We start from the raw sequence: 27,668 nt of genomic DNA on the forward strand, positions 1-27,668 counted from the left end.
GCTGAGCGCAGCGCAGCTGCGGCGGCTGGAGGAACACCGCTACAGCGCCGCGGGCGTCTCGTTGCTTGAGCCGCCGCTGCAGCTCTACTGGACCTGGCTGCTCCAGTGGATCCCGCTGTGGATGGCCCCCAACTCCATCACCCTCCTGGGCCTCGCCATCAACCTGCTTACCACGCTCCTGCTCATCTCTTACTGCCCCACGGTCACCGAGGAGGTAGGGCCAGCCGCCCGCTCGCGGACCCCCAACTGCTCTCCCCCGGAGCCCCGCGTCCCCGGCCCGAGCCGAGCTCGCCCCGCCCCGGGTGCGCCTCTGGAGGCGCCCGGAGAGCACCCCGCGCGGCCGAGCCTCTCAGGGCCGCGGAGGGGCTCACCCCGCCTCTGCCCCAGCGCCGCAGTCGCCCCGAGCGTTCCCCGGCCCGCCCGGAGGCTGTCACGCCGCCACCCGGTCCCATGTTCACCCCGAGCCTCCCCCGGACGGCGGAGGGGTTGTCAAGGTCACTGCCCAGTCCCGTGTCCACTCCCACTCTCCTTCGGGCGGCGGACGGGCGGTCTCGGCCACTGGGAGCGGGGGGCGCCTGCCTGCCTGCCTGCCTGGCCGCCGCCCCATCCCGCGCCAAGCTGGGGGATGGACAAGCAGTCGGTTTCTTTGCGCACTGGGGCACTGAACACCCCCAGCTCTGTCCCGCCTGGCTCCGGGGATTGTGGTTGGGTTGGCCAAGCCCGAGATGCCCTTTGGACACTTTTATACTCAGCCGTCCGTTTTTCAAAGGTTGCGCTAGTGATCCTGTAATTACTGGTAGCACTGATCAGAGATAAGTTACTTTTAAGAGGTTACTTCCTCGTTGCTTCGTTGACTTTCTCATGGAAAACAAAAGTATTAGCAAGGTGTTAATCCTTATCCACACGACCCAGGGATCGTAAAAGCCATCGGATTTTATTAGCAATGAATATTTGACCTATGTCCAAAATAAGACGAGTAGTTAATGTGGGCTTTCTATACTTGGTAATCAGGAACATCCCTTGGGCTGAGTGTGACAGGAGGCAGAGGGAGCTACTCCCATATATAGCTTTTTAGAGTACATGAGATAAATATTACATTGCACGTTTTGTGACATTGCTTTCTTTTCCCTCAAATAGAGAACTCCGTTTATAATCATATTTTAGGATATGTCCTGTGGAGAACTAATTCGAGATGAGGTTGGAGGGCAGGAATACAGTGGAAATATTTCATGCCCTCCATACATGGATCCATTTTTTAAAGTATTTGATGAAACCTACATTTTAAACGTATTAAACGTATTGAAAATCTTGCTGATTGATGGATATGTTATTATATATGATGTTTCAGCAGACGTTCCCGTTGTTAATTCACTTACATATTGTTTTAAAAAAAGTAAGTTGCAGCCTGTTTGCAGAATTCCCCAGAGGCAGTGTGCCAGAATGAAAAGTTCACTGGGTTAGAAGTGAAGGCTTGGTTCTAATGTGGCTCTGCCACAGCATGGAGTGACATGTGGGTCTCGCTTTCCCTGTGTAAAATAGAAATAATACCTGCCAAACCAATTCCACAAGAATGCAGTGAGGACTAAATGATATATTACATGCAGATAAATGTAGAAAATTAGAATTTGTTCAGCACGTTAAAAATATTACTGGTATTAAAAATGTCCTGAAAACCTATAATAAAATTTACTTTTTACTGGGCCTAGATTTGGCTACCAGCGTTTGGATATTTCTGATATTTGCCAGTTAAATTGTGAACTTTTCAATGTTATTATTAATTTAAGGACCATGTGTTGAGCACTTCCAAAAAGCAGGGCATACCAAGAAGTCCAAGAGAATCTGTTTAGGGCTGTCGGCGTGAGGGTGGGGGGCTGATGGAAAAGGTAAAATTATGATTAAATTAATTTTTAGGCTATGCTTCATTTAAAAAAATAAAAGGTGGCAGGTGGGAAGAATCTGAGGCACTTTTCAAAAATATATATATATCGCAATGATCCAAAAATGGGAAGTAAGGGTTGAAATAATAAAATGAAACTGAGAAGAGTTTCTGAAATGTAATTAGATCCTGCACTGCTTGCAAGTGGCTGAAGCAGTGAGGGGAAACACCATTACAGGATTCACATTGCCTGTCTGATAAAATCCCAGCAATAGCACAAAAGCAGCATAGCAGTTCAGGCTATTTTGCTTTCAGGCCACAGAGCTAGTAAATGACAGGACCTGGTAGGGTTCAGACCCAAGTTGGTCTGACTACAAAGCCGGATTCTTTTTACCACATACCACCACCATCTCATCTGCAGTTCTTGCCTTTCTGTGATGTGTAGGAAGAATACCTTGTGTTCTATGTAATGCTTATTAGGTATGTAACGTACGTTCACATCCATTATTGCATTTGTGTCTTATATCAACTCAAGGAGGCTGGCAAGTTTTTTCCCTTCCTAGAATGGCCATCCCACCATTTTAGTATTTCTTCTATCCATCCATCCTGAAGTAATAGCAGCATACATTTTTATTAAGAGGAAATTGAGGCCTGGAGGGTTAAGTGACCTTAACTTGGCCTGACACTTGTTTTCTGATTCTTAGACTTAAGAATTCTTAGTGCTTTTTCAGACTTGACAAATTGCTTCCAGAAAGGGTCAGGGAAAACCCATATGGTTTTTGGACTCTGATGCTTGGGTTAATCTACCCATTGAGGACATAATGCTGACTACATATCTATATTAATAATAATATTTGATCTATTTTTTAACTATGTTGATATTTCTAGGACATGACTGGGGATGAAGGGAAATTAATAGAAAAAAAGTTAAATGATTTATATTAAACTTCTGCAGTGGTGTTCTGAACTGTATTTCACACCACCATTTCGTTAAGGAACTTTCCGCTCCAGCCAAATTGAACTACTACTTTCTTTTTTTTTTTTTTTTTTTTTTTTTTTTTGACTGTTGGGTCTTCCCTGCTGCATGTGGGCTTTCTCTAGTTGTGGTGAGCCGGGGCTACTCTTCGTTGCGATGCACCGGCTTCTCACTGCGGTTGCTTCTCTTGCTGCAGAGCACAGGCTCTAGGCGCGCAGGCTCAGTAGTTGTGGTGCGCGGGCTTAGTTGCTCCGTGGCATGTGGGATCTTCCCCGACCAGGGCTCGAACCCGTGTCCCCTGCATTGGCAGGCGAATTCTTAACCACTGCGCCACCAGGGAAGCCCTGAACTACTTCTTATGGCAACGATTTCCCTCCTTCTTGTCCCTCTCTTTTCTCCTTCCTCTTCCTTTTTCCTGTCCAACTTCATCTCGCAGTGTCCAGTCCTAATGCTACATCCTTAGGAAATTTGTTTTTCTTCTCTGGAGTCAAATCAACCACTTAATCCTATAAACTCCCATAATAATGACAATGATTACTAACATTTACCGGGTTTTACTTATGTACTAGGCATTAATTTAAGCTGCTTTTGTCTATTATCTCATTTAATCTTCTCAACAACTTTACGAAAAGGTATTATTATTATCCCCATATCATAGATGAGGAAACTGAAGGGAAATAAATTAACCACTTTAAGCTGATACCAGGATTCCAAGCCAGAAAGCTATACTTCCACCATAGGTCTTTGCACCTCTCTTGTGGAACGTCTCCATTTTATATTGGTTATGTGTGTTACGTGATTTTGGTTGTGTATGTCCTACTGAGCAAGACACTCTACCATATTTTAAGTTCAGACAGCAATTGCCCATTTGCACATTCTCCACAGCATAGTGCCTTGCGTAAAGCAGGTGCTTGGTAAATATTTGCTAAATTATTGCCTGCATGCATGAAATAACAAATTGTAATCTTGGGAGATGATGTTTTTCCACCGTTATTCAGTTTTAGCTGGTCTTAGATTAAATACTTAATCAATTTGGCCCCGGGGGAATTTTAACAAATTAAGCAAACAAATTAAACAAAGTAAGCAAAAGTTGGGGCAAACAGAAAACAAGAACTGAATTGCATCCCACTCACCTTGATGAAGCAGTTCTGTCTGAACGCTGCTCTGTATATAGTCCTTGGCCCCATTCCTTGGCTCCTTAATCCTAAAATAGAATCACAGACTCTGACTGCTTGAAGGACCTGAGAGCCTCTTTAATACAATTCCTACATTTGTAGATGAGAAAACTTGGTGATTCTAATCTGGTTCTTCTGGCTTCAGCTTAGTAGCATTCTCTACCACAGAACACTCATATGCTTGTTTCTGGCTGGAATAAACTGTGGCTCCATTCCCTTTTCAGCTTATTTGAGTAAATATTTTTGCTCTGCCCTCTTTATTTTCTTTTAACATCTTTATTAGATTATAATTGCTTTACATTGTTGTGTTAGTTTCTTCTGTATAACAAAGTGAATCAGCTGTACGTATACTTATATCCCCATATTCCCTCCCTCTTGTGTCTCCCTCCCACGCTCCCTATCCCACCCCTCTAGGTGGTCACAAAGCACTGAGCTGATCTCCCTGTGCTATGCGGCTGCTTCCCACTAGCTATCTGTTTTACATTTGGTAGTGTATATATGTCCATGCCACTCTCTCACTTCATCCCAGCTTACCCTTGCCCCTTCCCATGTCTTTAAGTCCATTCTCTACGTCTGCATCTTTTTTTTTTTTTTTTTTTTTTTTGCAGTACGCGGGCCTCTCACTGTTGTGGCCTCTCCTGTTGCGGAGCACAGGCTCCAGACGCGTAGGCTCAGCGGCCGTGGCTCACGGGCCCAGCCTCTCCGTGACGTGTGGGATCTTCCCGCACCGGGGCACGAACCCGTGTCCCCTGCATTGGCAGGAGGAGTCTCAACCACTGCGCCACCAGGGAAGCCCCTCTACGTCTGCATCTTTATTCCTGTCCTGCCCCTAGGTTCTTTGGAAAGATTTTTTTTTTTAGATTCCATATATATGTGTTAGCATATGGTATTTGTTTTTCTCTTTCTGACTTACTTCACTCTGTATGACAGATTCTAGGTCCATCCACCTCACTACAAATAACTCAACTTTGTTTCTTTTTATGGCTGAATAATATTCCATTGTTTATATGTGCCACATCTTCTTTATCCATTCATCTGTCGATGGACACTTAGGTTGCTTCCATGTCGTGGCTATTGTAAATACAGCTGCAGTGAACATTGTGGTACATGACACTTTTTGAATTATGGTTTTCTCAGGGTACATGCCCAGTAGTGGGATTGCTGGGTCATACAGTAGTTCTGTTTTTAGTTTTTTAAGGAACCTCCATACTATTCTCCGTAGTGGTTGTATCAATTTACATTCCCACCAACAGTGCAAGAGGGTTCCCTTTTCTCCACACCCTCTCCAGCATTTATTGTTTGTAGATTTTTTGATGATGGCCATTCTGACTGGTGTTGAGGTGATACCTCATTGTAGTTTTGATTTGCATCTCTCTAATGATTAGTGATGTTGAACATCCTTTCATGTGTTTGTTGGCAATCTGTATATCTTCCTTGGGGAAATGTCTATTTAGGTCTTCTGCCCATTTTTGGATTGGGTTGTTTGTTTTTTTGATATTGAGCTGCATGAGCTGCTTGTATATTTTGGAAATTAATCCTTTGTCAGTTGCTTTGTTTGCAAATATTTTCTCCCATTCTGAGGGTTGTCTTTTGGTCTTGTTTATGGTTTCCTTTGCTGTGCAAAAGCTTTTAAGTTTCATTAGGTCCCATTTGTTTATTTTTGTTTTTATTTCCATTTCTCTAGGAGGTGGGTCAAAAAGGATCTGGCTGTGATTTATGTCATAGAGTGTTCTGCTTATGTTTTCCTCTAAGAGTTTTATAGTGTCTCTCTTACATTAGATCTTTAATCCATTTTGAGTTTATTTTTGTGTATGGTGTTAGGGAGTGTTCTAATTTCATTCTTTCACATGTAGCTCTCCAGTTTTCCCAGTACCACTTATTGAAGAGGCTTCTTTTCTCCATTGTATATTCTTGCCTCCTTTATCAAAGAAAGGGTGACCATATGTGTGTGGGTTTATCTCTGGGCTTTCTATCCTGTTCCATTGATCTATATTTCTGTTTTTGTGCCAGTACCATACTGTCTGATTACTGTAGCTTTGTAGTATAGTCTGAACTCAGGGAGGCTGATTCCTCCAACTCCATTTTTCTTTCTCAAGATTGCTTTGGCTATTCAGCGTCTTTTGTGTTTCCAGACAAATTGTGAAATTTTTTGTTCTAGTTGTGAAAAATGCCAGTGGTAGTTGAATTGACTCTGTAGATTGCTTTCAGTACTATAGTCATTTTCACAATGTTGATTCTTCCAATCCAAGAACATGGTATATCTCTCCATCTGTTTGTATCATCTTTAATTTCTTTCATCAGTGTCTTATAATTTTCTGCATACAGGTCTTTTGTCTCCTTAGGTAGGTTTATTCCTAGATATTTTATTCTTTTTGTTGCAATGGTAAATGGGAGTGTTTTCTTGATTTCACTTTCAGATTTTTCATCATTAGTGTATAGGAATGCCAGAGATTTCTGTGCATTAATTTTGTATCCTGCTACTTTACCAAATTCATTGATTAGCTCTAGTAGTTTTCTGGTAGCATCTTTAGGATTCTCTATGTATAGTATCATGTCATCTGCAAACAGTGACAGCTTTACTTCTTCTTTTCCAGTTTGGATTCCTTTTATTTCTTTTTCTTCTCTGATTGCTGTGGCTAAAACTTCCAAAAGTATGTTGAATAATAGTGGTGAGACTGGGCAACCTTTTCTTGTTCCTGATCTTAGTGGAAATGGTTTCAGTTTTTCACCATTGAGAACGATGTTGGCTGTGGGTTTGTCATATATGGCCTTTATTATGTTGAGGTAAGTTCCCTCTATGCCTACTTTCTGGAGAATTTTTATCATAAATGGGTGTTGAATTTTGTCTAAAGCTTTTTCTGCATCTATTGAGATTATCATCTGGTTTTTATCCTTCAATTGTTTAATATGGTGTATCACATTGATATTTGCATGTATTGAAGAATCCTTGCATTCCTGGGATAAACCCCACTTGATCATGGTGTGTGATCCTTTTAATGTGCTGTTGGATTCTGTTTGCTAGTATTTTGTTGAGGATTTTTGCATCTATGTTCATCAGTGATACTGGCCTGTAGTTTTCTTTTTTTGTGACATCTTTGTCTGGTTTTGGTATCAGGGTGATGGTGGACTCGTAGAATGAGTTAGGGAGTGTTCCTTCCTCTGCTATATTTTGGAAGAGTTTGAGAAGGACAGGTGTTAGCTCTTCTCTAAATGTTTGATAGAATTTGCCTGTGAAGCCATCTGTCCTGAGCTTTTGTTTGTTGGAAGATTTTTAATCACAGTTTCAATTTCAGTGCTTGTGACTGGTCTGTTTGTTTATTTATTTATTTATTTGGCAGTATGCGGGCCTTTCACTGTTGTGGACTCTCCTGTTGTGGAGCACAGGCTCCGGACGCGCAGGCTCAGTGGCCATGGCTCACGGGTCCAGCCACTCCGCGGCATGTGGGATCTTCCCGGACCGGGGCATGAACCTGCGCCCCCTGCACCAGCAGGCGGACTCTCAACCACTGCCCCACCAGGGAAGCCCTGGTCTGTTTATATTTTCTATTTCTTCTTGGTTCATTCTCGGAAAGTTGTGCTTTCCTAAGAATTTGTCCATTTCTTCCAGGTTGTCTATTTTATTGGCATATAGGTGCTTGTAGTAATCTCTCATGATCCTTTGTATTTCTGCAGTGTCAGCTGTTACTTCTCCTTTTTCATTTCTGATTCTGTTGATTTGAGTCTTCTCCCTTTTTTTCCTGATGAGTCTGGCTAATGGTTTATCAATTTTGTTTATCTTCTCAAAGATCCAGCTTTTAGTTTTATTGATCTTTGCTATTGTTTCCTTCATTTCTTTTTCATTTATTTCGCCTCTGATCTTTATGATTTCTTTCCTTCTGCTAACTTGGGGTGTTTTTGTTCTTCTTTCTCTAATTGTTGCTCTGCTTTCTTGATCTATGTATATAAATCCTTGTCAGTGTCTGTTAAGAGAGTGTTTGTAGCAGATAGGTGCCTAGCCTAGGGTGGGTCAAAGGGCATTGAATAATTTCTTTCCTTCATGATGATAGAAAGTTGAATCGAAAAGCAAGTGTATCTGATCTGAAATCAGAGTGACCTTAAGAAATGGTTTATTCCCTGTCTAAATAATTCAGATTCGATTGGACTTTGGACTATAAAGTAAAGAGTTATTTGTTGTTGGGGAATAATAAGAAAAGGCAATAACCTGGTCAAATTCTTTTATAGGTTTGGTTTCTTTGAAATCTAGAATATTTCTTCTTTTTTAAAAATCACCTATCTCCCTCTATTTTTTTTTAACCAGTTCAATAACGTAACAAGCATTGCGTATTAAGGCAGAACTCTTGTAAGAGAGTGGCCTCTCTTACTAAAGCAAAATAACTTGCAGGAGGTGAACGTTCTAGAAGCAGGGCACAGAGTAGAGTGAGGCAAGCAGGCATGTGCACGACCCTGAGAGTAGTAAATGCCGCCTTAAATTGTGCAGCCACGGTGCCTTGCTTGCCTCACCCTAACTCCAGCCCTGTCTAGAAGGGGCTTCTGCAGGTAATGTAGAAGGAGCTTCGCTTTGGGGATCGTCCCTTTGATTCCTGTGGCTTTTCCTGTACTTGATTCCCAAGAAACAAGCTGCTTCTCCTTTAGAATTCTGGTGCAAGTGTGGATAAAACACGGCATTGTGGTGTGTAGAAGGAGCTCGAAATCCCACTCCTGGTCGGTTTGACCTGGGCGAGGGTCCGACCACTTGGTTTCTGTGAAGTTAAAGAGCAGAACAGATGTGAAAGCACCCAGCACAGTTGATGATGATAGATCTGCCCAGGGGATTCTCTTCATTCCCCTCTCCCTGCCTGTTTCCCTTGGCCCAGTGAGAGGCTGGCATTTTCAACAAGGATTCTAGTAAGTACTAAAAGAGGTTTTTAAAAAGAATACAACTATGCACAGGAAATTTACAAAGAAAGAAGAATGCCTTTCAAAGTAAAGATTTCTAATGTCCTGAGAAAGCCCCTCCGGCCCTGAGGTGCTGGTTGCCTGGTGTTTGTGCCCCCCCAGCTTGTAACCCACCTCATTTCCTGAAGGTGGGTGTGCTCCTCTCAAATGCTGGCCTGCACCCGAGCTGAAGCCAAAGCTCACGGAGAAGCAGTAAGTGGCTAGGGTCTTCCTGCTGGGCAGGACTGAGAATGACCCTACCCTTTGTGACCACCAAGCCTCTGGAGCCTCCCCAGCCTGGGTTCCAACGGGAACCCTCCTTCTGTAAACAAGGAAGTGCCCCTGGCCACAGGTTCAGCTGTGTCACAGGCACATAATACAAGTTAGAGTCGTGTCAGATTAGCAGCCTATTAAAATTCCACGAGTTTAGCTTAAAAATCACTAGAATCACTCGACTGGGTACAGAGTCCACCTTCTAACGCCATACCAGCGTTACATTTTTTCACATATGCCTGACCTGTCTTCTGATTTTCTTTCTTCCTACCTCTTATAAATGCAGTTTCTATTTTTTATGGAGAGAGAAGTCAATTGATGTTTGGGTAATTGAAATCTCCCTGTTACAAGGTGACCCAGTCGTTACTGATTATGTAATACCTTTTGCATCTGTATCAACTTATATCCAAAGCTATTTAAAGCAAAGAGACACTTTTTAAGTATGAAAATTCATATAAATAGGCATTGTATAGTTTCAGTATTTCCTAAATTTTAATTGAGGAAGATTTTTGCTTTTGTGTATTACCTATGCTATTTTTTATTTACTGTTTTTCTTTACATCAACTTTAAATCTACTCCTTTTTAAAGACTTACACTTGAAGCCTTAATATCTACAATCATAGATTTGATAGCTGTGCTAGATAATTTTAAAATTAATATTTTCCAAAATACATTAAATAAAGACATAAGTATTAAAATGAAAAGTTTATCTATGAATCACCTAAAATTATCTTATATAGTATCAGAAATAATAACTAAAATATACTGAGCTCTTCCCATATGCCAGGCACTTTTCTAAGCCCTTGACATGTAATAATTCATTTAATTCTCACAGTGAGACAGGAACAGTGAATATTCCCATTTTTCATAAAGGGAGACTAAGGCACTGAGAGGTTAAGTAGCTCATCCAGCTCACTCAAGGATCAGGTGCAGGTGGAATGCAGAATCTATACTCCTAACCACTCTGCAAGAAAAACCCAGGACATGTATTATTCCTTTTGGAAACCATTTTACCTGATAGGTTACCAGGTAACCTGTTAACCTGATCAGCTGATTTTAATCATCTAGTTATTTAGCTCTCATGGTATAAACACAGCAGATTTTAAAAACAGAGAACATACCTCCTACTCTTGAGAGGATTCTAGTTCCATATTAAAGATGGGGCCTTAGAGACTACTTAGTCTAGCATCTTCATTTACAGAAAACCTAAGAATGTATTCCCCAAAATCCAGTATTCTAAGTTCTGAGCTGTAAGTAAAATTTGTCCAGTGAGCAGAAATGTGTTCACTGGGACTTCCCGGGTGGCACAGTTGTTAAGTACCCACCTGCCAATGCAGGGGACACAGGTTTGAGCCCTGGTCCAGGAAGATCCTACATGCCATGGAGCAGCTAAGCCCGTGCGCCACAACTACTGAGGCTGCGCTCTAGAGCCCGCAAGCCACAACTACTGAAGCCTGGTTGCTTAGAGCCCGTGCTCCGCAACGAGAAGCCACCGCAATGAGAAGCCCGCGCACCGCAACAGAGTAGCCCCGCTCGCCTCGACTAGAGAAAGCCCGCGCACGGCAACGAAGACCCGACACAGCCGAAAGAATATAGATAAATTCATTAATAATAATAAAAAAAAAGAAATGTGTTCATTGATCACTTTCTAAATCTTTTCGTCCTTTTCCTGATGTGTGTGCTCATTCAAACACTTATAAAAAGGGGTATAATACCCAGGATAAATAATCGATCTATATATGAGTGTTCTCTCTGATCCAGAGTTATTTTGAACAAGAACAATTGCCATACAGTCTGGTTCAAATCTCTGGTTTCTCTAATCCTTTATTTCAAGTAACTGGAAAAAGTAAAATATCCCAAGTACTTAGTTGTATACAGTGCTTTTTCAGTGATGTAACTGAAAAGCAATTTAAATGTATTAGTGTTTTTTTTTAATGACTAGGGCTTATGATTGATTCTTAGTAATTATTTTGTTTTCTAGAATAAACTTATATAATAATCTTTCACACAGTCATGTAAGATTCATCACTGGTGACTTATTACTTAAATTGTGATATAGCCACATAACTGAATACCATGCAGTCATGTAAAAGAATGATGTAGATCTTTATGCTTGACCTGGAAAGGTTTCTATGATGTAGTATAAAATTCTGATCTTAAAGGATACAGTAGATATTATAAAAATTATATAATTAAGAACTTTAAATATTAAGAATCTAATATGATCTGGAGAAGTTCCACTTTTTATATAGTCTCCTTCTGCAGAAGTATTCTGATATATTGCTTAAGACTTTGTAATCCACAACTGATTTTCCCACGCTTACATTTAAAAATTTTTAAAATAAGTTAACATGAAAACTAGAATTGAGTTGGGGTGGCCCTGTAGATCCTGCTTCCACCCAGAGTGTCTTCTGTAGTGACACCCACGTTAAGCAGGCTCCTGGAAGGAAGGGGCATGCTGCTCCTGGCAAGTGGATCTCCTGGCTGGGGCCTGTTTTGCAGAGATAACAGGTGAGAAAAGAAGTTGAAAATTTGCAGACTGTTTCATAGCTCCCAGGTGGGAATGGAGGTGATGACAACAGAGTAAAGAGAAGATAGGTCCAGCTCCTGTGGCCTTGGGAAGACTGGAAAGGTAGCGAACAAGCAGCTGGAGGACTGGTATGCCTTTCTGGGCTTAAGAGGAAAGAAGTCTCTCTCCGCTGCAGCGCTTTCCCACCCATCTGGTTCACTGCACCTGGAATTGTATTGTGGGGGCAGGAAAGTGCTTCTCAGCAGGTTTGAAAGAATAGGTAAGAATCCAGGTGGGAAGCTGCATCCAGTCTGTGTAGCCTGCAGCACGACCGATCTGATAGATCTACCATAGGGCAGGCCAGAAAACCTGGGTTTGATTCCTAGACCCAGTCTAGCTGCTCTTCTCAATGGAACTTTATCACCCCTCCCTAAGTTTCTCTTTTATCTGTAGTGCAAAGAACATGATAATGCCTTGTCCGCCTTGTCTCTGTGGATTGCTGTATCAAATACAATAATGCATTTTTAAAATATATTATTTATTTTTGGCTGCGTTGGGTCTTCGTTGCTGTGCGCAGGCTTTCTCTAGTTGCGGCGGGCGTCGTTGCGGTGCGCGGGCCTCTCATTGCGGTGGCTTCTCTTGTTGCGGAGCACGGGCTCTAGGCACACGGGCTTCAGTAGTTGTGGTGCATAGGCTCAGTAGTTGTGGTTCGTGGGCTCTAGAGCGCAAGCTCAGTAGCTGTGGCACACGGGCTTAGTGGCTCTGCAGCATGTGGGATCTTCCCGGACCAGGGCTCGAACCCGTATCCCCTGCATTGGCGGGCGGATGCTTAACTACTGTGCCACCAGGGAAGCCTTTCATAAGTCTTTTAAAGCAATTAATAGTGTAGTCATTAATACTGGGCATGTAATATTAACAAATGATAAAATGTTTATTGAAGTTCAAAGTAAACTTCTACTTACTTAGATTGAAGAATGAGGTAGCAGGTTGATTGGTATTTGCAGAATTACCACATAGACCATATATACATTGATATTTTAAAAACTCTATTTGCCACTAAAAATATGCAAAACACAATTTAATGACAATAGCTAACCTTTTTTTCTTTTTTGGCCACTGTGTGCAGCTTACAGGATCTCAGTTCCCCAACTAGGGATTGAACCTGGGCCACGTCAGTGAAAGCCCAAAATCCTAACTACTAGGCCACCAGGGAACTCCCTACAATAGCTAACCTTATTGAGCACTTACTATGTGCCAGGCTCTGCGTAAAGAGCCATCTAAGAATTTTTTTCATCAGATACAACTGCAAGTATTATTCACATCTTACAAATGAGGTAACCAAAGTTTAGAGAGTTTAAATGACTTTCCCAGGGTCACTTGGCTATTAAATAACAGAGCCAAGAACTCAAACACAGATCTAACTTTAAAACCCTAGTCATCAATTTTGCTGTACTTGCTTTCTGAAACATAGAATTCTGGGTTGACCATTGCTATCATCACACAGGTCCCTGAGGAAGTAGAGTACATTTCTAAAGTGCTGAAAGAAAAGAATGGTCATTTTAAAATCTTTTTTCTCTCTCTTGTTTAAATTGCATCATTTCTATTGATCTACCTTCAAGTTTACTCTTTCCTCTGCCACTATTATCTATGCTTCTGTATGTAATGTGTCTTTTTCCTCTGGCTTCTTTAATGATTTTATCACTGGTCTTCAGTGATTTGATTATGATGTGCCTTGGTGGGTTTAAAAAAAAAAAAAAACCTTATTCTGCTTGGGGTTTGTTGAGCTTCTTGGATATGTAAGTTTACAGATTTTTATCAAATTTGGAAATTTCCAGCCATCATTTTTTCTTATATGTTTCATGTCCAACCCTCTTTCTTCTCTCCTTCTGAGATTTCAATTACATATATGTTAGACTACTGTTGTCTCACAGGTCACTGATGCCCAGTTCAATTATTTTTAGTCTTTTTATTTCTGTGCATGATTTTGGGTAGTTTCTATCAGTACTTTGCAAGTTCACTGATCTTTTCTTCTGCCCTAATACGCTGTTAATCTCATCTAGTATATTTTACATTGAAATATTGTATTCTCCGTTTCTAGAGGTTACACTGTAGTCTTTCATGTTTTCCTCCACCTTCTTGAACATATGAGGCATATTTATAAGAACTTTTAATGTCCTCATCTGCAGATTTCATTATCTCTGTCATTCCTGGGTCTGGTTCTATTGATTGATTTTACTCCTAGTTGTAGAGCATGTTTTCCCGCTTCTTTGAATGACTAGTAATTTTTATTGGATGCCAAACATTGTGAATTTTACATTTTGGGGTACTAGGTTTGGTGGGGTATTCCTTTACGATGTTGTACTTTGTGTTGGCTTTAGTTAAGTTACCTGGAATCAGTCAGATCCTTTTGAGGCTAGGTTTTATATCTGTTAGGGCCTTTGGTCTAGGGCTAATTAATGCCCACTGCTAAGGCAATACACTTCTGAGAACTCTCCCCAGTGCCCTGAGTATTACATGGTCTTACATGCTGTGCCTGGTGGGAACATAAACCATTCCCAGCTTTGTGTGGGCTTCAAGAATTGTGTGGCCTTGCGCTGTCCAGTGGTTCTTTCCCTGGCCTTGGTTAGTAGTTTTGTCTCATTAGGCACAGGTCACTTCTCAGCCAAAGACTCTAGATCTCCACAGTTTGTGCCTCTCTCCTCTCCAGTGCTCTGCCACACAGATTCTAGCTGCCTTGACCTTCCTGACCTCTGCTGCGTTTCTTCTCAGCACGGCAGGATTGCTGGCCTCTCTTCCAGTTCCTCACTCCTGTACTGTGGCCTGGAGACTGCCTATAGGCACTAAGCTGGAGCAGTCACAGGGCTCAGGTCATTTGTTTCCCTTCTGTCAGGGATCACAGTGCTGCACTGCCTGCAGTGTCTGAAAATGGTTGTTTTATTTATTTTATTGCTTTTCTAGTTATACAAGATGGGAGAGTAAATCCAGCCCCTGATACTCCATCATGAAAGGAAGCTGAGGTCTGTGGTTTGTCTTTAAGATCTTCTTTCATAGCAGAGACTTACTGAATAATTTCAAATCCGTGCCATATATGAATAGTATTATATTAAAAGAGCTGTGGACTAAGAATCAAAATCAGGGTCCTAATCCTTGCTTGGTCATTTAACTTTTGGCTTCTCACAGTACGGACTTTTGTGACACTCTACGCAGATGACCTAGAGCAATTCACTTCTCAATTTAATTCTCATCTGTAGAAGGAAGGTTATAAATGTTCCTTGTAACACACTGAGGTGATATAAAGTGCGAACATAAGAAAATGTGTCACCTGGCTTGGGTTGAGCTATTTTCAAACAGAAGCTAGCTTATTGTCACTCACCAGTCTTCATTGTTTACATTTCTTTTTAGGCACCGTACTGGACATACCTTTTATGTGCATTAGGACTCTTTATCTACCAGTCACTGGATGCTATTGATGGGAAACAAGCCAGAAGAACAAATTCTTGTTCTCCTTTAGGGGAACTTTTTGACCATGGTTGTGACTCTCTTTCCACAGGTGAGTTTTTAGTGGAGGTTTTTTTCCTATAGTTGTTTTTGTTTGTTGGTTTGTCTTTTAATGATGGCTTAAAAACTGAGCTGTTTGGTTTGTTTTGGTTTACAGTTGGAAGCAGTTTTGCACAGTGTATTTTAAAAGTATGTTCAGGAATTTATTTTGTTTAGTGGGCCTTATTTTCATGCCAAGATTATGCACCTTAAAATTCTGTATTTCTAAACAGCCAATGGCGATTATTTAATTAATTATTTTAAATTCTTAATGGTTCTTGTTTCTTTCAGTTTTTATGGCAGTTGGAGCTTCAATTGCTGTTCGCTTAGGAACTTATCCTGACTGGTTGTTTTTCTGCTCTTTTATCGGGATGTTCATGTTTTATTGTGCTCACTGGCAGACTTATGTTTCAGGCGTGTTGAGGTTTGGAAAGTAAGTATGTATTTTAAGTTGTACATTTAAAAATATAATCAAACTCATTTTCACTATCTGTCACACTTCATTTATCCATAGTAAGGGGGACAAAGTGTCAATCAGGAATTCAAGTTACCTTTTACCTTACTGAAGCGTCCATAAATGCTGCACCTTAAGTTTAATCTTTCAGGTATTCTTCATGTTACAGTTACATATTTGATGATAATTGTTTTTTTTCCCCTCTTCTCCAACTTACTAACCCAAGTTTACATTAGACAAGAGAAAGAGAAAAATAAGGGACCTGAATAATATAGAAAAAGGATATGCAGGACTTAAAAACGTAGCATTTACAGCAAAGGAAAGCATAAACAAGACGAAAAGACAACCCTCAGAATGGAAGAAAATATTTGCGAATGAAGCAGCTGACAAAGGATTAATCTCCAAAATATACAAGCAGCTCATGCAGCTCAATATCAAAAAAACAAACAACCCAATCCAAAAACGGGCAGAAGACCTAAATAGACATTTCTCCAAAGAAGATATACAGATGGCCAACCAACACATGAAAGGATGCTCAACATCACTAATCATTAGAGAAATGCAAATCAAAACTACAATGAGGTATCACCTCACACCTGTCAGAATGGCCATCATCAAAAAATCTACAAACAGTAAATGCTGGAGAAGGTGTGGAGAAAAGCGAACCCTCTTGCACTGTTGGTGGGAATGTAAATTGATGCAGCCAGTATGGAGGTTCCTTAAAAAACTAAAAATAGAACTACCATATGACTCAGCAATCCCACTGCTGAGCATATACCCTGAGAAAACCATAATTCAAAAAGTGTCATGTACCACAGTGTTCATTGCAGCACTACTTACAATAGCCAGGACATGGAAGCAACCTAAGTGTCCATTGACAGATGAATGGATAAAGAAGATGTGGCACATATATACAATGAAATATTATTCAGCCATAAAAAGAAACAAAATTGAGTTATTTGTAGTGAGGTGGATGGACCTAGAATCTGCTGTACAGAGTGAAGTAAGTCAGAAAGAGAAAAACAAATACCGTATGCTAACCCATATATAGGGAATCTGAAAAAAGAAAAAATGGTACTGGCGAACCTAGGGGCAGGACAAGAATAAAGACACAGATGTAGGGAATGGACTTAAGGACACGGGGAGGGGGAAGGCTAAGCTGGGACGAAGTGAGAGAGCGGCATTGACATATATACACTACCAAACGTAAAATAGATAGCTAGTGGGAAGCAGCCGCATAGCACAGGGAGATCAGCTCGGTGCTCTGTGACCACCTAGAGGGGTGGGATAGGGAGGGTGGGAAGGAGACACAAGAGGGAGGGGATATGGGGACATAAGTATACGTACAGCTGATTCACTTTGTTATACAGCAAAAACTAACACAACATTGTAAAGCAATTATACTCCAATAAAGATGTTAAAAAGAAAAAAAAAGCATTTGGCTTATGTGATAAAATAATGAGATATGGAATCTAAAGGTCCTTTTTGGTCAAATTTTTGTGTGTCCAAAAAGGGTAACCCCTTTACAGCAGTCACCAACAACCGTGATCATGGGACTCTCAGCTGTGGTAGACAGTTGATGAGATGATGTAGTAACATTGTAATATTTGCCCCGCTGCCTCATTCTTAGACACCAGGAAATAGTGCACAAGGCAGGAACTCTGTTCTCTAGCCCTTTTTCCATCAGCTCCCTTTCTGCCTGGTCCTTTAATAGCTGTCTGCCATTGGCTCATTCTCTGCTTTGGCTTCCCCGTCTACTGATTCTTTTTAGCCACACTTTATTGCTGCACGGGAACAACAGTAGCTCTGAAATAAAATCTCTGATAATGATAAATGAAAGAAGCTCAAAACTACGGATCGTTTAGCAGAGTGAAGGCCTTTGGCAATTTTCCACATTGACTCTAAATTAGGGACTAGTCACTGCTATCACCTCTTGAGCACTTGCATGGTTCTGGCATTGTACTCAGCGCTTTACATGCCTTATCTCATTTATTCCTCACATTAATCCTGTCAGGGTATTACCGCCACTGTACCAGTGAGGCAGAGAGGTTCTGTAACTTCCTTATACTGCTAAAAAGTGTAGAGCCAGGGTTAAAACTCAAGTCTCCAAACCCCACACTCTTAATGACTGCTGCTCAGTACTGTGGGATTATCACTGTATTAGGTACTGTGGAAGGATACAAAATGCATTTTTAAAAAATCCATTTTAGGAACTATATAGTATACTGTATTAAAGGGATAGGATAATACTTCTGTGACACTGCTAATACAGTCCATAACCATGTGAAAAGTGACCTGCTTTAGGTTTCCATAGCACTGAAGAAATCCTAAGTAAGGAGAAGCTGGCTGTAGGCTGAATTCGTTTAGGAAAAGCTTTTATGGAAAATGTGAGTCTTCAGCTGATTCTTTACCTACTGGCCAAGAACCCAAGGATCAAATTCCCAGGCTAGGGAATTCCCTGGTGGTCCAGTGGTTAGGACTTGGCACTTTCACTACTGGGGCCTGTGTTCAATCCCTGGTCAGGGACCTGAGATCCTGCAAGCCGAGCAGCCAAGAAACAAAAAAGCCAGGCTAAAAATTCAAGGCAAGAATGTAAAATTAAGAATCTGTACCTATGTATAGATTAAAATAGGCTAAAACAGAAACATAGCTTTGCAAAGTCTAATGCATTTTAGTTAATATGGTGAACTTGCTATGGTAAACTGGAGTCATGTAACAATGCAGTGTTCTGGTTAATTGTTATTTAATGACAAGTGCAATGTCCTGGTTAATTGTTGTTATTTAATGACTTAGACTTTACCTTTCTGGCTTATAACTTCATTAAAAATCTTTCTGAAATGAATTAGTTCACATTCCTGGCCCAGTTGTCTATTTTATACTCATTTGCTATTGACTGAGAGCCTAATGTGTGCCTAGAACTGCACATACAAAGATGAGTCACTTGCCGATGGAATATGCCAGATTGGGGTAAAAGCATTCTAGGCAGGAGCACGAGGAAAGGAAGTACTCAGAACATTCCGGAAATGGCTGTTATGGTTGAGCACCATGCACGTCAGGGACTGGAGGAGATCCTGCAGTGCCCAGGGGTCAACCATGTAAAATACTTACTTTGTATGGCACAGATCCTAATCTGTGTATTTTTTCACTTTACCAAAGTAAAGATACCATTGAGCATTGAGTAGGATACATTGGTTCCAGCTTAACACTATAAGAAGGATCTGTATGTAGGACATCAACCAAGCCTCTGGAAATGCTTACAAACTCAGTCAGTATCAATTGTTGACTAGGACGGATTTCCTGAAAATCTGTCAATTTTTGAGAGGTTTAATTTTTATGGTGTTTATGTTATTAGAATACAGATAAATGATACAGATATATGAAAACAGGCTAAACAATCTCAGAATCTACTGTGGAAATTTGTTTTGTGAATGTATTCTTGGTTTAAGCCTACTTAACGTGGTTTCCCTTGTTCTGAAAGACTGAAGAAAAATATGCCAAATGAGAGCTTAATTGGACTAAAAAACTTACTACATTTTGCTGTTTAATTTTTTTCCAATTTTCAAAGACCTTTAAGTTATTTATTACTATTGCTCCTGTTTTAAGTTTACTAGTGAAAAACATAGGCTCTAGAATCAGATTGGGTAGAATCAAATTCTGTCTCCAAGATACCAGTTGTTTGACCACAAATAAATTATTTAACCTCATTTTCTTCAGTTTCTTCATCTGTAAAATGAGAATAATCATAATTGTGTTAAAAGGTTATTGTAAACATTAAATAATAATGTATATAAAGAACTTAGTACAGAGTCTGGAGGACAGAAGTACTCAGTAATAAGGTTAGCATTATCATGACATATCCTTTAATTTAATTCAATTTCTTTTGTATGTTTACTTTGAGTGACATTAAAAAGTAACTCTTACTAAAAGAAAATCAGATGTCATGTATTAATCAGTAAGTTACTGATAAGGAACTAATTTCATAAGGAAATAAGCATACAGAAGAAACTGAGTTAAAATAAATTTGAGGATGGAAGGTCAATATAATTTGAGTGATTTTATTGAATACTGATGTAATATTTTTACAATGAATTTTAATAAATATGTTTGCAGTATTCATACAAATATTTATTAAGCATCTGGTATATGCCAGGCCTTGTTCTAGGTTCTAGGGTAACATGAGTAAACAAAATATGAGTAAACAAAACAGACAAAAATCCCTGCCCCCCTTGGAGTTTATGTTCTAATATGGGAGACAGACAATAATGCAAGCTAAACAAGTAAATACTGCACATAACACATTAGCTAGTGAGTGGTAAGTGCTCTGTGTCATGAACTGTAAAAGAGTCTGGGATTTTACCCTTACAAGCTACCGAGTGAGCCGGTTAATGTTTCATGAATGCTGAGAGAAGACACAAAACTCCTGGGTCAGAGGCAGAGGACAACTTTATAACTCAGGGCAAAAGCAGCAGCCTCAGGTTCAGGTTCATGCCGGGTTCCCTTGCTCCACTCCCAAGCCTTATGGGGTCATGCAGTGGGACTGGATGAATGCCTGCACATGTGGTGGGTGGCATTATGGGAGAGGAACACTGAGGGATCTGTTGCTTTTATAGTAAGTGGAAGCAAGCCTGCTCTTTGCGGGGAGATGTAACCTCATCCTTCAAGGTTGCTCACTGCATACACAGCCCTGAGAAATGGCCCGGGTAAAGGGTGCTCAGGATCTTGGATTCCTTGCACGCCCCACAGGAACGTGCAGGGATGCTCAGGGTCCATGGCAGATTGCCTCTCCTAATTGTATGAAGAAAAAATTAAACAGAGAAGGAAGAGAGTTACTAAATACTATTCTGTTTTTCTTATGAACATAAAAATACTGTTTTATACTGTTTTATAGAACAGAAAAATACTATTTTACTTGTAGATATTTTGTTATATGTTTTACCTCCTGAAAATATGTAGATTTTAGTACAAATATGAATTTGTTATCTTGAATAAGATAATTTAAACGACAAAACATTAATAACTATCTCAAACTATAATTTTCAACTTTTAATTAAGGATTTTTTAAAGTTAATCAGTGATATATTTGTATATTTTCCTTAGTATAGTTAGTGAAATAATTTACAGGATAACAGTTAAAATCTGTCCCTATATTAATGCTTGCCATGTGAGATAAGGCATATCTTATTTATAGCATGTTTGCTCCCATGTATCAAGGGTCTGCTTCCATGCAATTCAATACAGCAAACAATCCTTAAAGTTTAATTAAAAAATCTAAACCAAGTCCAATGTTGACTTGTATTATGTGGTATTTTGTTATTTACATGTGAATATTTAGACTCAGTGTTAATTTTCTCTTCTTTCAAATTCCTTAGAATTTCCATATGGTATTATGTCCATTTTTCCACATAGTTGTGGTAAAGAACTAATTTCTACCCCGCCCGCCCCCCAGATCCATCATGGAGAGATAACATGCAATTAAAAAAATAAAAAACAAAAAACAAACTTACAAAATGCAGTCCCCAGTATTTCATTCAATTCAAGAGATACAAAATTACTCTATCAAACTATGATGAAAGTTTCTAAATGCTTACTCTCAATTTTCTATACTTATTGCGGACTGTAACAAACCCTAGACCACACTTTAAAGAGCACTGTTGTAGATTATTCTCTATAATAGTTTGAGAATGTACCTGCACCATATCCCCAGTATCCATGTTTCTTGGATTTTTTATGTCTTTGGATTTACTTTTTAAAATCTTGGACCCCCTAATGAGTTCTCTAAGTTTGTAAATTGTTATACAGATTATTCTTTTATTTGTCTAATATATCTTTCAAGCTTAAACTGGCTCTTCATATTTCAGATATTTAAGGATTTTGTTAGTGATCCCACCCTTTTTACCATATCCTTTCAGCTTTCTTTTTTCCAGACTCAAGAATTGTCATTTAACATACATGCATGAACACCAACATTCTTCACTGTAAAGAAAAAAATTACTGAGAAAAAATGAACAATAAAAAATTTCCAAAAAAAAAAAATTCTCATTTATTTATCCTTAAAAGGCAGAGAGGAAGAATGAAGCTTTCAGTTTAATATAAAATCTGTGGTGTGAATGATGCATATGTGAAACCAAGGTTCCTAGCTCAATCCCTGTATGTGTCATTTAGTTCAGAGAAAGTTTGTTCTATAATTTCTGTCAGCTTTTCTAGTTGCTTCTGGTCACTAATCATATCCTGGAAAAATTATGGATCAACTTAATGTAATTCTACCACTGTTACTGGAAAAAGAGTGCACAATTCTAATAATAAATCATAGGTGTAGTAGCAAAAATGTTGGCTCTGGAGTCTTTTTCCTATAGTAATATCCCCTGTTTCAATACAGGCATGAAAAAATCATTTCAATTTCCCCTTCCCAAAAAACAGGCATAATTTATAGTTCATAAGACTCATAACAGATCTTAGTAAATGTTATTACTTTTCCTCCTTTTTCTCCACAAAATACCATACATTATATTATTACATTTACCTTTTTCAACTAACTTGACTATTTCTCCATGCAGCCTGGAGGCCCTGGTTTGCCCATCACTGATCTTACAAATACTGGATGTTATTATTTTCCTTTTATTTGTGCGTTAATGTTCCAATTCACCTTCTCCTTCTAAATGCCCCCAAAATAACTCAGTTGAGAAGTCTTTTCTTCTATATCTGGATCTGTTCCCTACATTTCTTATATTTGCAGAACAATAAGTATTCCTCTAGCATCTAAAAACTCCAGGCCATCCGAATGGAGATGCAAAGTAGGTAGACAGATATAAAAATTTGGAGCTTGGAAAAAAAAGATGTGGATTAGGAGAAACGGATTTAGAGGTCATTAGCATATAGATGGTAGTCTTAGGTATACATGTAATACTCAGAGAATCTAAAAAGAGAAAAGAGGAATTCTGGAAACAGCATTTAAGATGTGGAGGAAGGAGCCTGGGAAGAGCTTCCAGCAAGCTAGGAGAATCACGAGAGAACATGGCAATAAAAACATAGCAAAGCATTTCAAGAAAAAGGGAGTGATCAGCATTTTAAATATTGAGAGGAGTTATGCGAGATAGTAACTGAAATGTAACCCTTGTATTCAACAAATTGAAAGTCACTATTTACCTTAAACAGTTTTAATAGAACGGGGCCAAAAACTGGACTATAATGGATTAAGCAGCAAATATGAAGAGAGGAGGAAATTACAAATGTGGACTACTTCTCAGCCTGTTTTTGGAGCAAAGGAGAGAGGAGTTGATGGCTTCAGGGGATGCAGATTAGAGACTGATGTTGGTTTAGTGGGTTTTTGAAAGAAGTTTGTTTATACATAGGGGGAAAATGTCTGTGGAAACCAAAAAACTATAATGACTATTAGTAACATAATGAGAAAAACTGTTGGAATTTTCCCTACTTTTTCAATGAAATCGACTTGAGAGTGTTTAAGAATTTGCCTTAAATCATCTGGTTGTTTTTATATTATCATAATTTTTCCTGATTACAAGAGTAATACATGATTGTTATTAAAAAATTCAAACTTTGCAGAAGTATGTAAAGTAGAAGATAAAAGCCTTTTGTAATCTCAGTGATAACTGTTATTAGCAATGTTATATATGATATACAAGTTTTTTACCTATATGTAAGTGCATTGTTCTGTAGGCTTTTTCACTTAACAGTGTAGTTAATTGATAATTCAGTGATGAAACTAAAGGTAAAAATAAACTAAGCCTACAGAGATTTTTACATCTTTTGATTTTAATATAAGGTTAATTAAGCTTCATATTTAGGACTTTGATTTACAAACATCTGTTCTTTATCTTTCCTCTTTAGAGTGGATGTCACTGAAATTCAGGTAGCTTTAGTGATCGTCTTTGTGTTGTCTACATTTGGAGGAGCAACAATGTGGGACTATACGGTAAATCTGAGGATTTAAATTTATATTTAAGTACTTTAAAAATATTTAGGAAAAATATTGCATTGTTAATTTTCTTCAGAAATCCTTCAAGTTGTATTTAATAGTCATTCCATTTCTTAACCTTTTTTCTTCATTTTATAATTTTACTATTCTATATACCTTATTACAGCATGAATATACTACCCTATGCATGAATGTACTACCACATAAAAGAAAACGACCCCATTTCCCTAATATAAAATTAACAGACTAGTTGAACTACCTTTTCAGGCCTAAATTTATCTCATAAAATAGATACATAAAACGTAAATTCAGTAAAATATTTTATGCTTGAAACTTGTCCCTCAATATTAGGAAAGAAAAGTTGCTAATTTGCATTTTTTATAACCTACTATAGTGAAGTTTCCCATGTTAAGGAGTGTTTTTATTTTCTGCGTGGTTGGAGACCTCAGTATTTTGATAAAAGCTGACTCTCAGGAGGCCACTGTTACAAATTCATGCTTTGTATAGGCAGAAAATTTATGAAGAAACTATTCTGTCTCTACAGCCTAAGTTTACAGTATTGGCTGACTGAAAGAAACTTCATGCCCAGAGAGTTAAGAAGAGTAATAAGGATAATATCAATAGTAAACAACTAATACTTATTCAACATTTACTATGTTCCTAAATATTTTACTATCACTGTTTTCATCTGACCCTCAGAACAACCCTGTGAAATAGATACTGTCATTTTTGTGTTTTATAAATAAGTCTTAGAATGACTAAGTAATTTGTCCAATGACACATAGCTAGTAAGTAAGTACTGGAGCTGATTCCAGACTCTGTTTTTAATCACTAAGCTATATAACCCTGGTAAAAATAGTAAGAGATACAAAACTAAACATACTCTTACCATAGGATCCAGCGACTATGCTTCTTGGTATTTATCCAAATACGTTAAAAATTATGTCTATGCAGGGAATTCCCTGGCAGTCCAACGGTTAGGACTCTGTGCTTTCACTGCCATGGGGCCAGGTTCAATCCCTGGTCAGGGAACTAAAATCCCACAAGCTGCATGGCACAGCCAAAAAAAAAAAAATTATATCTTTGCAAAAACCTGAATACAGGTATTTATGGCAGCTTTATTCATAATTGCCAGAACTTGGAAGCAAGTCCTTCAGTAGATGTCCTCCAGTGGGTGAACGGATAAACTATGGTACATCCAGGAATGGAATTATATTCATTGTTAAAAAGAAAGAGGTATCAAGCCACGAAAAGATATGGAGGAAATGTAAATGCATGTTATTTAGTGAAAGAAGCCACTCTGCAAAGGCTCCATATTGTATGATTCCAATCATATGATATTCTGGAAAAGGCAAAATGATGGAGACAGTGAAAAGACCTGCTATTGCCAGAAGTTATGGGGTTAAGGAGGGATAAATGGACAAAGTCCAGGGGATTTTTAGGGCAGTGAAGCTATTCTGTGTGATACTATAATGGTGGATACCTGTCCACCTGTCATTATGCATTTGTCATTTATGCATTATGCATTGTCATAGAACGTACAACACCAAGAGTGAACCCTAATATATACTGTGGACGTTAGGTGATAATGATGTGTCAGTGTAGGTTCATGGATTGTAACACATGGATTGTGTCACTCTGGTGGAGGATGTTGATAAGTGGGGAAGCATGTGTGTATGAGTGCAGGGAGTATATGGGAACTCTGTGTACTTTCCGTACAGTTTTGCTGTGAACCTAAAATTGCTTTAAAAATTAAGTCTGTTTTTTAAAAATTGTAAGAGATTTCCCTGTGGCATTTAGTTTCAGAATTGCCAATCACAGTTCATATCACTAGGCGCAGAAATAGACTTTGAGCATATTTTTAAGTAGAGGAACATTCCCTGAGATATTCATATTCCTTCTTAGCATGTAAGAATAAATAATAGAATCAAGGATACATAGGCCTCTAAAATATGCTAGAGGGATGTGATGTGTCTTTCATGGTACCTGTTCAGCCAGTACCCATTAGAAGGGGAATGTGGACTTAGAGGCAGTTAGGCAACTCTGGTCATTGTCAGATGTGGTGTTTTAAATTTGGAATTCTGATTTGGTTATACTGGGGAAGAATTTAATCTTAAAATCATTTCATTCAGTCTTTTGGCAATACCATAGGAAGAAAGCATACCTACTTATTCTCATCAATAAGAATACTTAATTTAGATATAGATCTTCTAAATTTAATTGTTGATCTGTAGTTTCCACAAATTTTGGTACAGTATTTCAAAGTATATTTTCAAAACACAATAGCCTACAGCTTTTGGCAATTCATTGTTACTGTCTTTTAAATCCTTTGCTGCCTTTGGAAGTTTTCTTGAACAGCAATTGACCAACAGGTAAATATACATTGCTAGAGATTTAATCCTGGATATTAACTACACAAAACTTTTGCATGCATACACATTTGTCACATTCATGATGCAGACCATGGTGTCTGACTGTCCTGTGATGCTGCCTTTTAGACGTACTAAAGTCAAGTGAACTATCCTTTTTCATGTTTCTTTAAGTCAGATGAAGACTTGTGAGATGAAATACTTCATCCCACTTATTTAAATAGACTTAGCTGGATTTTTCACTTTAAGAGATAAAACCATTAAAAGAAAAGTTACCACTTCAGGTTACATTCCAGAAGTTAAGGTTTGATTATAAGAAAAAGAATAGCTTATTGTATAGGGCTGTATCATAATGTTTCTTTACTCTTTAACAGGAAAAGAAATTCTGTTTTCTTAATGATGTGTTTCTTTCCTCTACCCCTAAAGATACCCGTCCTAGAAATAAAATTGAAGATCTTACCAGTTCTCGGAGTAGTAGGTGGAGCAATATTTTCCTGTTCAAATTACTTCCATGTTATCCTCCATGGTGGTGTTGGCAAGAATGGATCCACTATAGCAGTAAGACATTAATTTCATCATCATTCAGTATTAATTTTATGATAAATTTTCTTTTCACCCAGCTACAGAGATACTAAAAATATGACAAAGTTCAAAGAATAGGGAAGGAAACTAAATATCTTAAAAGAATTCTTTTTAGCCACATAATACATTTTTAAAACAGTTTAGACTGATGTTAAAGAATTTTTCCTCTTTCTACAGCCTTTCTCAGAGTAGACTCTTGTGACATTCGATTTAATCATCTGCTGTTTCATTACTGTACATAATCAAGAGTTGCCATTTGTCTTCTTGCTCGTTATGCCTGGCCCTGATATAGGAGAGGAGGAGGAGTAGGGAATGAGTTCCTGGTTGAATGTCAGGAAAGCTGCCAAAGGTCATGGTTTCACATATGGGGCAATTTATTAGTCATGATGTAAATTTTATTGAAATTTCACTGAAATGTATTTTTAAAACTATCCTAATATTTTAAAAGGTAAAAATTTTAACCTCAGTTCTGGAGTCAGTACAACTTGTATTTGTGTTCTTTACACTTTGCTCATCTATAATTCTTTTGTATTTATTCATATTTGTGTTTTAAAACTTCTTCAATACTTTTACACAGGAAAGAGGCAGAAAGGAATTCTGCCTGGTTTTTAACAAATATAACATAATATCCATGTGTTTAAAAAAACATATTGTCATCTTCAAGGTAGTTGATCACAACAAGATAAGTACTTATTCCAGTGATGCCATCTTCTGTCAAAACATTCTTGGAATGCCTTTAAGCTATAGTTCATTCTCTCTAATTTCTTCTGTACTGTAGTTCAAAATTTCTATCTTTTAAGGGTGGGTTTGATTTTGAGAAAAATCAAAGTCATTTGAAGCCAGGTCTAATAAATAAGAGGTGTAAAAACATGAAATATAGGGCTTCCCTGGTGGCGCAGTGGTTGAGACTCCGCCTGCCGATGCAGGGGACACGGGTTTGTGCCCCGGTCCGGGAGGATCCCACATGCCGCGGAGCGGCTGGGCCCGTGAGCCATGGCCGCTGAGCCTGTGCGTCCGGAGCCTGTGCTCCGCAACAGGAGAGGCCACAACAGTGAGAGGCCCGCGTACCA

General features: G+C 38.9%; 1 protein-coding gene across 1 annotated transcript in view; it reads left to right on the top strand.

Moving 5' to 3' along the window:
- Positions 1-6: 6 nt before the first annotated feature.
- Positions 7-27,668, top strand: part of CHPT1 (choline phosphotransferase 1) — a 35,651-nt gene continuing 7,989 nt past the window's right edge. Inside the window, exons 1-5 of the mRNA XM_007465353.1 lie at positions 7-214; positions 15,126-15,273; positions 15,552-15,693; positions 23,560-23,644; positions 26,443-26,574. Of these exons, the coding sequence (XP_007465415.1) occupies positions 122-214; positions 15,126-15,273; positions 15,552-15,693; positions 23,560-23,644; positions 26,443-26,574 (600 nt within the window). The 5' untranslated portion in view covers positions 7-121. The remainder of the gene's footprint in view (positions 215-15,125; positions 15,274-15,551; positions 15,694-23,559; positions 23,645-26,442; positions 26,575-27,668) is intronic.

Source organism: Lipotes vexillifer, unplaced genomic scaffold (genome assembly GCF_000442215.2).
Source record: "Lipotes vexillifer unplaced genomic scaffold, Lipotes_vexillifer_v1.1 scaffold141, whole genome shotgun sequence".
NCBI lineage: Eukaryota > Metazoa > Chordata > Mammalia > Artiodactyla > Lipotidae > Lipotes > Lipotes vexillifer.